This window comes from Gossypium raimondii, chromosome 6, assembly GCF_025698545.1.
Source record: "Gossypium raimondii isolate GPD5lz chromosome 6, ASM2569854v1, whole genome shotgun sequence".
NCBI lineage: Eukaryota > Viridiplantae > Streptophyta > Magnoliopsida > Malvales > Malvaceae > Gossypium > Gossypium raimondii.
This window is the reverse complement of record NC_068570.1, coordinates 7,756,412-7,770,797: the sequence shown is the minus strand read 5'-3', so window position 1 is coordinate 7,770,797 and position 14,386 is coordinate 7,756,412. Positions and strand designations below refer to the sequence as shown.

The following is a 14,386-nucleotide window of genomic DNA, read 5'->3' as shown; positions in this document are numbered from 1 at the left end:
ATTCCATACTAATAATAATATCCATACCAATCAAATAAAGGCTCAATCGACTTTTCTTTTTTTAAATTAAATAAGAACTAATTTAACTTTGTTCATAAGTAACAAAAAAAAAAGAAAGAAAGAATAATCTTATATTAAAAATCATAATACTAAGTCAAATAAATTAAATTAACGAATGAAAACGACTCTAGCCGTAATTCTCATTGATCCTGGACGACAAGCAGATCTTTAAAAAACCCAGCTCAGCAAAAACCCACGTGCCAATCAGGTGTTATTAGATTCATCTTTTAGATCAACGGTCCAGATCTTCTCTGTTCATTTCCTTAGTCTCCCTATAAAACCCTTTCACCGCCTCTTCTCCTTTTCCAAACTTCTCTCGTGAACGCTGCAACAGCAGCAGACAGGCGAAGCTCAGGTATTTGATCCCTCATCTTTGGCTTATTTCCGAGGATCGCCCCTTTCATTTCAGTCCGAAATGATTTTGAGGAGTGCATCAACGCCGTTATTCAATACATTGGTTCCACACTCTAAGGAGCCATCGCCGGACCTCGAGTTTCCGTACCAGATTTCTCGAACCCGAACCGTTTCGTTCACGGTTTCGTGTTCGAGCTCGATTTCGGTTGGATCGAGCGACGATTCGACTCGGAGGATGACGAGGGCGGTGTCGGAGACGGATCTCAGGGACCTAGTGGTTCCGAAAATTAAAACCGTTCAGAAAAATGGCGGCATCTTGAATGGGGTCTGTGTTGAGGAAGAAGAGGTGGAACAGGAAGAAGCTGGGTTTGAATGGTGGAGAGCCTCGTCTCTTGGAGTCGAGGAAGAGTGTGGGATAGGCGGTGGTGGAGGAAACATATGCGGCGGCGGTGGTAGAGGAGGTGCTGATGGATCCGACGGCAGTGATAACGAATGGGGTTATTGGGATTCGAATAACGGGAAAGACAGCTCCGATACTTATTATCAGAAAATGATCCAAGCTAATCCTGGAAATTCGCTTCTCCTCAGCAATTACGCTAGATTCTTAAAAGAGGTAACTTTATTTATTTGTTTCACTAAAAGAAAGATTAAAACGGACTTTTCTGAGTTTTGAGCTCGATCGAATATCCGAAAACCTAAACAGGTTCGTGGGGATTTAGTGAGAGCAGAAGAATATTGTGGGAGAGCAATCTTGGCAAATCCAAATGATGGGAATCTTCTCTCCATGTACGCTGATTTAATCTGGCAAACTCATAAAGATGGTCCTAGAGCTGAAACTTACTTTGATCAAGCCGTTAAATCTGCCCCTGACGACTGGTAAATACCCTTGAAACCAATTTCTAAACTTTGAGTTTTAATCGTTTTTTTTTCATTACACAATGATTAACATAAATCTGCATATATATTTTTTTATGAAATATGCAGTTTTGTACTAGCATCATATGCACGATTTCTTTGGGATGCTGAGGAGGAAGACGATGAAGAGGAAAAGGCTGGCGAAAAATTTAGTAATGGATCAGATCAAAGCTTTTTCCATGGAGCTCCTCCTTTGGCTGCTGCTTCTTAAGCCTCGTGGTGTGAAATAACTTGTATTTAAGCTTTTTTGGACTTTTGGTAATTCCCCCCCTTTTCTTTAGTTATATTTTGATTCGTCTTTTGAGCTTTTATTTAATTAGATTCTTTGCAATTGTAGTAAAAAGAGTGAGATATTGTAGTAAAAAGAGTGAGATTTGTAGTTATTTGAGAGCTCCGTTTTGTTCTTCTCATTCTTGAATCCATGTTATGTAAAAATGAAATAATCAGATATGGAAATGTATTGTTCATTGGAATCTTCCTCTTTTGTCTCCTTTTCTTTTTAACCTTAACCCCTGTTATGTTTTGTTGCTCTTTTGTTGAAAAATTTCAGGGAAGCGATGATATTTTTTAAGCTATAAGCTCTTTTTTGCTGTCCATAACAATAAGCACGAAGGCGTATAAAGGTCTTTGATCTTATGAAAGATCAAATGATCCAATACCAACCAAGTACTGAACCACTAACCAAACCAATTCCCAGGAACACGACCAATTCAATCGCAGATAACTCTGCTTCCGAAACCGGCAAGGACTTGGGGCCTAGGATCATGGGCACGCTTGTTAGGTATCCATTTGTGAGACCAAGCATAAACCTAACAACCACTACCAGCACTTCATCCTTGAGCCACTCCGGTCCGTGGAGGCAAGCGGTGAAAACTGGATAGAACAAAAGCCTAGATATGCAACTCTGTGAAGCTTTCTTTATGCTCTGCATTACATATATTGCAGTAAGAGACTTCCCCGTGAAATCTGCGACATCATACACTGAGCAAAACAGGATACGAAATCCCGAATAAGCTTGGATTCCATATTCTCGGCTACGAATCCTGGGAAAATAGGTAGTGTGACGATGTATATCATGAGAATACCAAAAGCTTGCCAGCAAACCTTTCTTGTTAACTGTCCAAAATTGTGGCCTGGAGCAAAATGGGTCATTTTGGAGAAGCCTGTAATGGTGTTGGATAATTGCTTATTTTGTATAGCAAACTGCAGGAAAGCAGGAGAGCGGTGGTGACTATAAAATAGAAGTGAGCACTGGCTTGGAGATCCTGCGGGGTTTGAGGAAGTGAAATCTTGGTTATTATTCTCAGGATGCAAACCAGCACACCTGTTAATCAGATAACGAATACCAACAAATTTTTTTTTATACAATTCTAGAATTATCCATAATTCATCTCAACATTTAAGAAGAGGATAAATGTATTTCAACACACTTGAAAACTCGTGTTTTTTTGCATTGACAATGATTTCTTATTCCAATCAATTTAAGATTTAGTCGAGAATACTAATTAACTTGAAAAGAACTATATCCATAAAAAATTGAAAAATATTAATAAACTTGAAAAAGTAAATCAAAATATATTGATAAATGATACATAATACATAACAATATCATAACAAAATAATATGTTCATACATTGTTAGTTACTATGTATATTACCCGAGCTTGGCATATACTTTTGAGCTTCTTCGGAGGAGGGAAAAGGAGAAACAAAGGGTAAATTACATTGTTGATAATTCAATTTTATAAATTTTCATTTTAGGCGTTGAAAATAGAAAATTTGTAAATTGGGTATTACCTTTAACAAACTATTTTCATTCTAGCCACTCAATTTTAATAAATTTACATTTTGGGTCACATTTTGTTGATTGTACATTTATTCTAGCTACTCAACTTTAATAAATTATCTTTTACAATAACATTAAATTAATAACGAGCGAAAATTTATAAAATTGAGTCATCAACAATGTAGCTTACCAATAAGGAGAAAAAGAGAAGGTACTTTTATTTGATTAAGTTGTGTTATCAATTTTTTTAAAGAATTTTGGCATCTTTGATTTTTTTTTGAACTTTTCCATAAAAAGTATTTTATATTATTTGAAGACAAAATTCACAAAAGGATATACTTTAAACATTTCATTTTTATAATTAAAACAAGAAACATAAATTTAATTTATGTGAAAAACTTGAAAAAAAAAAGAAAGATTAAAATTTAGTTTTTTTCTTTAATAAAATAAAGATGCTTAATTTATTATAAATTAATTCATTGTCTGTGTTATTAAATTTGTTCAAACCAGTCCTTTTCTAACTTTTTTAAGTCGTTTTAATATTATTTGTGTTGAAAAAGTATGGTAGGAAATAGAGATCTTTCCAAACCAGTCCTTTTCTAAGCAGTTTTTTTTAGTCTTCGAATTGCTTATTTGGTTTTGTTCGTATTTTGAGGCTCGGGTTTTTATCAAACTTCACTATTAGGTGTTAAGTATGACTCCTATTTTCAGTCAAATTTGAAAAATGATCTTTTAGTTAAACTCTGTTTATTTATTTCAATCAAACATTGATTAGTTTAGATTATTTTATTATTATTTGACATATGAATTTAGCCTATAAATAGGCTCTTTTACAACCTTAGAAAAATACACCCATTAGATATTAGAACTCATAACACATTTAGAGAATTTTGTGTTTACGTTTTGAGGATTTTTTGTTTTGGGGTTTAGTTTTATCTCCATCTTTTGTACTTTTCATTCTTTTGCCATTATAGTAAAATTATCTTTGCCCGTGGTTTTTTATCCTCTTTGGAGGGGTTTTTCCACGTTAAACTTGTGCGTTCAATTTCTTAATTTATTCCGCTATTTTTTGTTACTTGTTGCTTAATCGGGACGATTCTAACATTAGGTGTTCCCAAAAACTTGTGGCCATACACAAGGCAGGAAGGTGGTGACCAGAGAGGAAGCTGTTAAGAGAATTAAAGCAGCAGTTGACGCTTACTCAACACTGCGATTGAGAGAGCAAAGTTACTTCTTCAGCACTACAGTGAACCCAGCAAACTCTATCTGGTGCGTGTATTTTTGGTAGTTAACCATATATTTTTGTGATTGTTGCAATGACTGTGTGTTTATGACCTTACTATTTAAAAGGCCAACTTTAAGAACAATCTGATGATATTTTATGTAGTCTACCAAAGAGCTCGAGTTCTCATTATTGTCCTCTTTCAAAGAGACAAATCCCTCAAAATTTGTTTACTCGTGCCTATGAGCTTAAATACACTTTTCCCCTTTAATTTATGTTGTCTCACTAATGTCATGGTTTCAAGATTTCAAAAAATGAAGAATTTGTTTGGAACAAGGTTTATGCCAAATTCAGAGTATGGTTCCACTTATACTGGTTGATGAGGTTTGTCAAATCCCATGTGCACTAAACCATTGTATTTGATTATTTATTAAGTTCTTATGTGTGGTATTGTGTTCGAAGTAGGGCAACTAAGTGTTGTTTGATGATGGGGACGGAGTACGGAGAATGGAGATGCCATCAAGTTTAGTAGGCTTGGATTTGTGGTTTGTCTTTTTGTATTTATGCCAACTTTGTAAAATTTGTTATGCTTGAACCTTTTATGATGCATAACATATTTGATGTTCAGATACTCCAAATGATGCACAATTTTCTTAATTATTAGATGATTTTTTTTGCTTTATCAATATGATTGGTTTCAATTATATTTCTCATTTAGTAATTTTTAAATAATTACTATTATAATAAATTAATTTTAATTATGAAAATGCTTCAAAATTAAATTAATATTACTACCATAAATTTTTTTATTGATATAAAATCATAAATTCTTTTTCCCGATCGAAACTATTAGCAAATGCCAATAAAATGGGTAAAAGTTACAAACTTGAACTTTGCCGACAAAATTTGTTCTTCAATTTGTCATTATAGCATTTAGTAGTGTATCGACAGACAAAGTGAATTGTCAGTAAATGTACGGTAAAATAGTTGCCCTTTAAAGAAACTTTATTGACGGACAAATTGTCACGATAGGATAAAAGGTATATATTAACGGCTTTTACCGCTGCTATAGGGTTATAGCGACAACCCCCTATAGCAACGACCAATACTTTGTCAGGGTATCCTTGCTGACCATTGGTATAAGTCCCCTTATTTTGCCGCTGTATTTATTTCTTCAGCAAGTGACAAAATTCGGGTCACACATCTCTAACAATACACTATACTCTTCCACACCTAAGAGTCTCTGACCTTTGCCTCTGCTTCCAAATATTTCTTCTCTCAACAATATTTCCTTGTGATAGTTTGGTTCAACAACTAGCTCTCCTACCTTAAGATTTGCCAAGCTTGCTTTGCTAAAAGGGCTTTGTTAAGCAATCACATTTTGCGAAAGCCAATCCTACCACTTTCCTTTGGTAGGCATAAGTGGTCCCAACCTCGAAAATGAACCTTTCTCACTTCACTCGGATAACCCTACCAAAGGTCTCATTTTTTTTTATCAAGTTCATCGCATAAGTGGTTCACGACGGAATGTGCAAATGTACATAGTCGTTATCAAGTAATAAGTAAGTAAAATGATTATCGTCTCCACAGGGACTGTATCTGTTAATCAAACAATTGCAAAATTATGAATTTACAAGTTGGTGAAGAAAACACTATTTTTGAGTGATAGATGTTAAATTAAATTAATTAACTAAGTGCAAATTAATCCTAAATGAAAATAATGTGAAGTAGAATGCAAGGTGATTTAGCAGCAACTTCACAAGTTTAACAACAATAACATGAATAAGCTAGAATAATTACAACACTTGACTCAATTCATTCTGTAACAGCCCGATTTTCAGTGGTGTCGAAAAATAGTGGTTTGAGACCACCAAATCCGACGAGTAAGCTCGTAAGTTTTAATATTTAGTATTTACGAGTCAAATGTGATTTTAGAAAGATTTTTTACATTAGTAATTTGTGTTATATAAGGATTTATTAGGTCAAGTGGTTTAGAAAATGAGGTATTGAGACCTCGTTTCTATAAACCGAGCCATAAATATTTTTATAAATATTTACAGAGTGTCATTAAGGTAGTATTAAAGTTTCGTTAGAAAATTTTAACGTTTTGACAGTTAATTAATTAAAAAGAACTAAATTAAAAAAGGTGCAAAACTTGCTAATTAAAGAAATACTGATTAAATGACTTAAATGGTAAATAAGGAGGACTTAAAGAGTAAATTTGCCTAAAGAAGATGGCTGAGGCGGCATAAGCACAAAAAAATAATAAAATCATGTGATTTAAGGGCAAAATTGGAAATAATATAAAATTAAATAGCCAAAATGAGATTTTAAGAGTTTCTAGACATTTTATTCATCAATTTTCTGTCCAGAAACACCATTGAAGAGCTCTCAAAGCTAGTTTTCATATTTTAGCTTCATGTGAGTTTAATTCTTGCATTTTTCTTGTAATTTTTGTGTTTTTAAGACTTTTACAATTAGGTCCAACAAGCTATTTCATTAGTTTTTGATTTTATTGGAAATTTTGAAAGTTACCATTGATGAATACTGGATATTTTTGATGAAATGACATGGATTTAGAGTTTTAATTTTGTTTTATGATGATTTTATGTAGTAATTTTGTTAGATGTTGATTTTAGGACCAAATTGTGAAAAGGTCAAATATTAGGGTTTTGTATTAAATTCTATTTAGTAAGGGATGTATGATGGCCTAGAATATTTAGATAAATTATCAATTGAGAAAGATTAGTTCATTTAGTGGACTAACTAGTTAAGGGATTAAATTATAAAAGTTGTAAAAGTGGGGGTAATTGTGTAATTTCAAAAAAATAGGGGTATTAATTATGAAGTGAATTAGAACTAAAATATATGCTAATGAATGAGTAATTTTATATTTTAGACCAAGAGCCTGTAGATACTCGTGAAAAGGAAAATTAGCAAAATAGTCCCTGAACTTCTACAAACATTACAATTCAACCCAGGTAAGTTCGTACAGTTAAACTTTAATGTATATATATATATTGAATTAATGAATGGTATTATGTATTTATTCATATCTATTGTTGAAAATGAAATATGGTTAAAGTTATGAAATCAAATTGAATGTTCGAAACGAGTGGAACGTGGGATATGAGTACATTCAGCAATCGATTAATTGATGGCATTGGAAGAAAGTGACAGCAAATTACCCAAGTAAACCGAGGTTCAGCATTTGTTGCGAACTTTCGTGTTTACTTTCTGTTTATCTCTCACGAGCTTCTGTTTAACTCATATGAGTTTCTGTTTAGCTCTATTAAGCTTTTGTTTGACCTTATGGATTTTCGTTCAAATTTATTAAGCTTCTGTTTAACCCTTATGGATTTTAGTTCAGCTCTTACGAGCTTCCGTTCAACCCTTATGGGTTTCTGTTTAGCTCTCATGAGCTTCTGTTAAGCTTTCGGGCTTTTGAAAATGATATACTCTTATCCGTAAGCCGTTCTCCGATTTAGTATGACTTGGTAAGTGACTTATATAATTGAAATTGGAAGATTTTTTATTTAATGTTGGAATTGATCTGAAATAAGTGTATTCATCAATTGGGGTTGTGATTGGCAGGAAGTGTATATTGAATGTTTACTTAATTGATTTGTTATAGTAGGTTCGGTAAGATTTATGTTTAACCTATCGAACTTACAAAGCTTCATTAAGCTTGCTTGTGTTGTTTAATGTCTTTGTAGATTATCGTGCGGTCAGGAGATCAGATCAGCATAACAAGTCACACTATCCAACTCATTCCGGTAGTCTTTAAAACGTACACTATGATTTATATGGCATGTATAGGGTTGGTGTGTATTTGATCAAAGTTAGCTTGTATAAATGTTATGAATGATGTTTTGTACACATAAACAACTTAAATATGTATGTGTAGTCTTATCATGCTTGATATATGTTTGGGTGTGGTTAATTGATGGATAAACTATAGGCATGTTGGTGAATGAGTTGGTAAAATATGGTTGATATAAGTAATCAAATGTGTGAATTGATTAATGTGGTAGTTAGAATGTGAGGATATATGTGATAATATGACATTTTTAAAGCTAAGAATTTGTTGTATTGAAGGTCTTGTTATGGCCTATGAGTATGAAATTTGAGGTGTTTAGGTTGAAGTCAAGAATAGGAGAGAAATGTGGCCTTAAAATGACCTATTTTTGTCCACGCGGGCAGAGACACGGGCGTGTGGCTTGGTCGTGTGACCCCTGCACCTTAATTTCATAAATTAGTATGCTCACATGGCCTAGCACAGGGGCTTGTGGCTTGGCCGTGTGACCCAAGTCAAAGAGTTACACGAGCATGGGTACGGGTTGGGACACGGTCCTATGCCCCACTTTGAATGCCCACACGGCCTAAGACACGGACGTGTGTCCCCTGCACCTAGGAAGAGTTTTGAAATTTTGCAAAAAAAATTCTGAGTTTCCGATTTAGTCTCGATTCATTTCTAATGTAAATTTTGTGCCTCGAGGGCTCATATAAGGGACAATATGAGTGATTATGATTATTTTCTAATATGTATGTTAAAATATATGAAATATTTGTATTTGATTTAAAAAGTTCGATAATACTCTGTAACCCTGTTTCGGCGACAAATTAGGGTTAGGGGTGTTACACATTCTCATCATGTTTAACAATGTTCCGAAAAAATTCCAGGGCAACTTGATCATTCATTAACTTGGAATCTAATGTAAGTTCTTTCGAAGTCTTATACTTAAGAAAACATTTATATTTCTATGTCCACATTTTATTAAGGATTCCTTAGAATTTATGTAATGTAACCGAGGCGAATCATGTTTGAAACAATTTAATCACACAAACCTAAAGTTATGCAAGGTAACAGAGCTCTCCTGAGTTATTACGAACCTTTAATTTAATCGAATCAGGATCTAATTTAAGCAAACACCTTCCAATTATTGTGTCCATTAATTGTCATTTGGTCAGGATTGATCAACTAATTCTAATGCACCCTAACATGTTTTAGTGCATGAAATACATAAATGATTTTAATTGGAAGCATGAACAACTGAGGCACAGAACATCATAAACATGAATAAAATGGATTTTATTAAATTATTGCAATCATTCCAGCTAAAATAAAATGAAGTCATCATCGTTAATGAAAAAAATTAAAAAATTGCAAACATATTTGAATAACTAAGAACAAAAAAAAAGAATAAGAAAGAAGGAACTCTTGATGGTTTCAGCAATTCTCCGAAGACCGATTGTGGTGGCTTCCTCTAATTCTCGTGATTGCTCCTTCACAAATTGCTCCTCAAAGAGCCGACCAAGAGAGTTTTTCTCAAGGGAAATGCTAGCTGAAGGGAAGTGAGAAAATGGATGGCTTATGCGTGGAAGAGATGAAAGAAATATAAGAGGAAATGATAGAAATGATAGGAAATGGATGACTTATGCGTAGAACCCTGTATCCATCGAATTTCATTTATTCAAACGAGACTTTATACTTGTCAGATATGTGATCAGTACATTATACATAGCAATTATACATTTCATATACATATCAATACTCAATTCAAAGCATATAAATATTCAATTTAATTACACAAACTTACATTGACAAATGTTCGTGTATTTGTAACCTACTAATCCGGTACCCTCTCTTTTCCTCGTTCTAACTCCATATTTGGTCTATCCGGATGCATATGAACGAATTTAAAATCAATTCATATTAAGTTCAATTCAATTAACATCTTTGGCAAATCACCATTTTCCCTTTATACTTTTATTTAATTATGATTTCATCCCTAGGCTCGAAAAATGAAATTCATGCAATTTAATTCTTATTCCAAGCCTAGCCAATTTTTACATATAACAATAGCAGCCCATATATTTCACAAAATTAAAAATTCCCTGAATTTTATATAATTTCAATTTAGTCCCTAAATCATAATTTCATCAAAATTTCCTTTACAAAAGTTATTTATCTATCAACAACCTTTCATTTTCTACCATAAAACTTCATAATTCATGCATACTCATACATGGCAAAAACCTAGTACTTTGATAACTTTGCAAATTAATCCCCGAGATAGCTAGATTAAGCTATTACGATCTCGGAAACATAAAAATCATTAAAAACAGGACAAGAATGCTTACCCAATTAAGCCAAATAAGTTTGCTACCTTCGAGCTCTTCTAAACTAGGGTTTCCATGTTTTTATTTGGGAAAGTTGATATAAAATGATGATATTTCTTATTTAATTAAAATATCATCTTTTGTTATTTCATCTTTCCAATTTAGTCCTTTTCTTTATTTAATTTTCCATGGATGGATCATCATACTTGTCTACTAACTCCTCTTAATGGTCTATTTTCCATATAAGAACCTTAAATTTTGAATTTCATAGCTATTTGATCCTTTTAGCTACTAAAATTCAACTTTTGTATGTTATACAATTTGGTTCTTTTATCAATTAAACATGTAACCGGTAAAATTTTCTTAACGAATTTTTTATACAATATTCCTACCATACGGTAGACCATAAAATAATATTAAAATAAATTTTCTTCTGGGCTCAGGTTTGTGGTCCCGAAACCACTATTCCGATTTCACTAAAAACGGGCTATTACAACTCTCCCCTTTAAAGAATTTTCATCCTCGAAAATTTTACTAGTAAAGAGGTTCGGATATTACTTTCTCATTGTTTCCTCAGGTTCCCAGGTAGCTTCTTCTATGCCGTGTCATTGCCAAAGGGCTTTTACTAGAGCTACCTTTTTATTTCTCAGTTCTTTCATCTCTCGAGCCAGAATTTTGATCGGTTCCTCACTGTAAGTCATGTCAGGCAAATTTCAACATCCGTTGAAGAAATAACGTGTGAAGGATCCGATCGATGCCGTCATAACATAGACACATAGAAAACATTACGAATCTTTTCTAATTTTGACGGTAAAGCCAATCGGTACACAACAGGTTCGATTCTTTCAGTAATTTCATATGACCTGATAAATCGCGGACTGAATTTTCCTTTACGACCAGATCGAAGATTCAAATTCAGAAATATCTAGATACGAATTCAGAAATATTACGCTTCATTCCCGGCCACCAATACATCTTTTTTCAAATCATTGTACATTTTATTACTTCCCAGATGAACATGCATAGTATCATTATGGGCTTCGTGTAAAATCTTCTGTACAAGCTCTGAATTCCTCGGTACACATACTCTGCCTCGGAATAACAGATAATCATTAGGTCTAATCTGAAATTCTAAATCAGAAGTTGACTCACATTGTACTCGTTTAGCTTGTAACTCATCATCATTTTTTTACGGTTCACAAATCTGTTGCAGAAATGTCGGTTTAGCTGTTAGTTCAGCTAAGATTGAACCATCATCAGACAATGATAATTGAGTATTCATTGCTCGTAAAGCAAACAAAGACTTTCTACTCAGAGTATCCGCCACCACATTTGCCTTTCCAAGATGATAATCGATAATCAAATCATAATCTTTCAACAATTCAAACCACCTAAGCTGTCTCAGATTCAAATCTTTTTGCGACATCAGGTACTTTAAAATTTTATGATTGGTGAATATGTGACATTTTTCACCAAAAAAGCAGTGTCGCCAAATTTTCAGTGCAAAAATAATAGTTGCCAACTCTAAGTCATGTATCGGGTAATTCTTCTCATGTGGTTTAAGTTGTCTAGAAGTATAGGCTATTACATTACCTTCTTACATCAAAACACAACTTAAACAATTCAATGGCGCATCACTATAAATCACAAATTCCTTACCTGATTCAGGCTGAACCAGAACTGGAGCTTTAGTCAACAGGGCTTTCAACTGGTCAAAACTGTACTGACATTTATCAGACATTCAAATTTCGCATCTTTCTGTAATAACCGTGTCATCAGAGAAGTTATCATCGAAAATATTTTTACAAATCTCCGATAGTAACCGGCTAATCCCAGAAAACTTTTACCCTCAGACACATTTTTTGGTGGTTTCCAATTAACAATAGCTGAAATTTTATTCAGGTCAACTCTAATACCTTCAGCCAATACTATATGTTCCAGAAAACCAACTTCTCGAACCCAAAATTTATATTTGCTAAATTTAACATATAGTTGTTTCTCACGCAGAGTTTGCAGAACAATTCTCAAATGATCAACATGTTTATTTTCATCTCGGAAATTTACCAAAATATCATAAATGAATACAACAACAAATCTATCCAGATACAGTTTGAAAATTCTATTCATTAAATCCATAAACACTGCAGGTGCATTTGTCAAGCCAAACGACATCACACGAAATTCATAATGGCCATACCTAGTTCTGAATGTTATTTTTGGCACATCCGAGTCTTTCACTCGTAACTGATAATAACCAGAACGAAGATCAATCTTTGAAAACATGGTGGCACCTTTCAACTAATCAAACAGGTCCTCAATACGAGGCAGTGTATACTTATTCTTGATGGTAACTTTATTAAGCTGCCGGTAATCAATACACAATCTCAATGATTTGTCTTTTTTCTTAACGAATAAAATCGGTGCACCCCATGGTGAAAAATTAAGTCGAGCAAAACCCCTATCAATAAGTTCTTGCAACTGTGTTTTTAACTCTTTTAACTCTATAGAGGCTATTCTGTATGGTGTTATAAATATCGGTATTGTTCCTGGTACAAGATCTATAGAAAATTCCACTTCTCTGACCGGCAGTAATTTGGGTAACTCCTTCGGAAACACATCAGGATATTCACAAACCACTGGCATTGATTTAATCTTTGATTTAGACACTTTAGTATCCAACACATAAGTAAGGTAAGTTTCATACCATTTTTTGACATATTTCTGTGTTGACATGGCTGATAATCTCATTAGACAACCCATCCATTTTATTTGATTCAATACAGAGTAGTTCACTATTCTAACATTTCAACACAATATGCTTTTGTTTACAATTCACCACGGCATCATGTTGAGTTAACCAATCCATACTCAGAATCACATCAAATTCATCAAATAATAACATCAAATTAGCCGAGAAATAATAATCCCATATCATTAATGGACAATTCTTACAAATTTTACCCACTATCACATTTTAGCTTAAGGGGTTCAATACTTTAACCATAAATTCAGTGGACTCAACATGCAAATTTTTATTAAACACTAAATTTGTGCAAATATATGAATGTGTTGAACCAGGATCAATTAAAGTAGTTATATCAGTATCAAGAAGAGAAAATGTACCAGTAATAACACTAGGTGTAGAAGCATCCTCACGTGTACGAATAACATATGTTATGGCTGGCGCTCGTGCTTCAGATTTGACAGTTGAATCTTTTGTTGTACCCTGACTACCACTCACGATGCCGAGATTACGAGGTGGTCTACCTCTCATGGCAGGGTTACTCGGCCTTGAAGTTTGAACAATATATTTTTTAGGCTTTTTTGGGTAGTCTCTTAAATAATGGTCAAAGGAACCACATCTAAAACAGGTTCCGCTTTTCATGCAACACTCTCCAAAATGTAATTTATTACAGTTTTGCATTTGGGTTTAGGGTTTCCAACACTACCCGCACTTGCTATAGATGTAGCTTGAGATCTTGGATTAGAACGTTAAATACCCCTGTCCTTACCTAAATATCCCGTAGAGGTAGTGGAACGATCATGATATTTCTTCGATTTCTTTGAGGCCGACTGATATGACTTTCTCGTCATTTTTTTACTTGTGTTTCTGGCTTCCATCTCAGCCTGTCTTTTCTCTTTACTAAGCTCTTCAGTTTTGTATGCTCAGTCAACAAGTACAACAAATTATTTTATTTCAAGAATCCCAACCAGCAATTTTATATCTTCATTCAAGCTATCTTCAAACCGTTTACACATTGCGATTTCAGTCGAGATACATTCTCTGGCATACTTACTTAGTCGAGTAAATTCCTATTCATACTCAAATACAATTATACGGTCCTGTTTAAGATCCAGAAATTATTTTTGTTTCTGATCAAGAAATCTCTGACTGATATATTTCTTTTGGGATTGGTTTGGAAAAAT

At 33.6% G+C, this 14,386-nt stretch overlaps 1 protein-coding gene and 1 pseudogene across 2 annotated transcripts; one reads left to right on the top strand and one right to left on the bottom strand.

The window, feature by feature from the left end:
* The first annotated feature begins 359 nt into the window (after positions 1 to 359).
* On the top strand, positions 360 to 2,789 carry LOC105773857 (hypothetical protein). 2 transcript variants are annotated; one of them, XM_052632765.1, is made up of 4 exons: positions 360 to 1,027; positions 1,118 to 1,290; positions 1,399 to 1,587; positions 1,880 to 2,789. In XM_052632765.1, the coding sequence occupies exons 1-3, from the start codon at positions 476 to 478 to the stop codon at positions 1,538 to 1,540; spliced, it is 867 nt and encodes a 288-aa protein (XP_052488725.1). In that variant the 5' UTR covers positions 360 to 475; the 3' UTR covers positions 1,541 to 1,587; positions 1,880 to 2,789. The 2 variants fall into 2 exon arrangements, with proteins under 2 accessions (XP_052488725.1, XP_012451469.1); XM_012596015.2 differs by lacking the exon at positions 1,880 to 2,789 and having other exon boundaries at positions 361 to 1,027; positions 1,399 to 1,802.
* On the bottom strand, positions 1,887 to 13,733 carry LOC128041675 (equilibrative nucleotide transporter 8-like; annotated as a pseudogene).
* Positions 13,734 to 14,386: the final 653 nt, after the last annotated feature.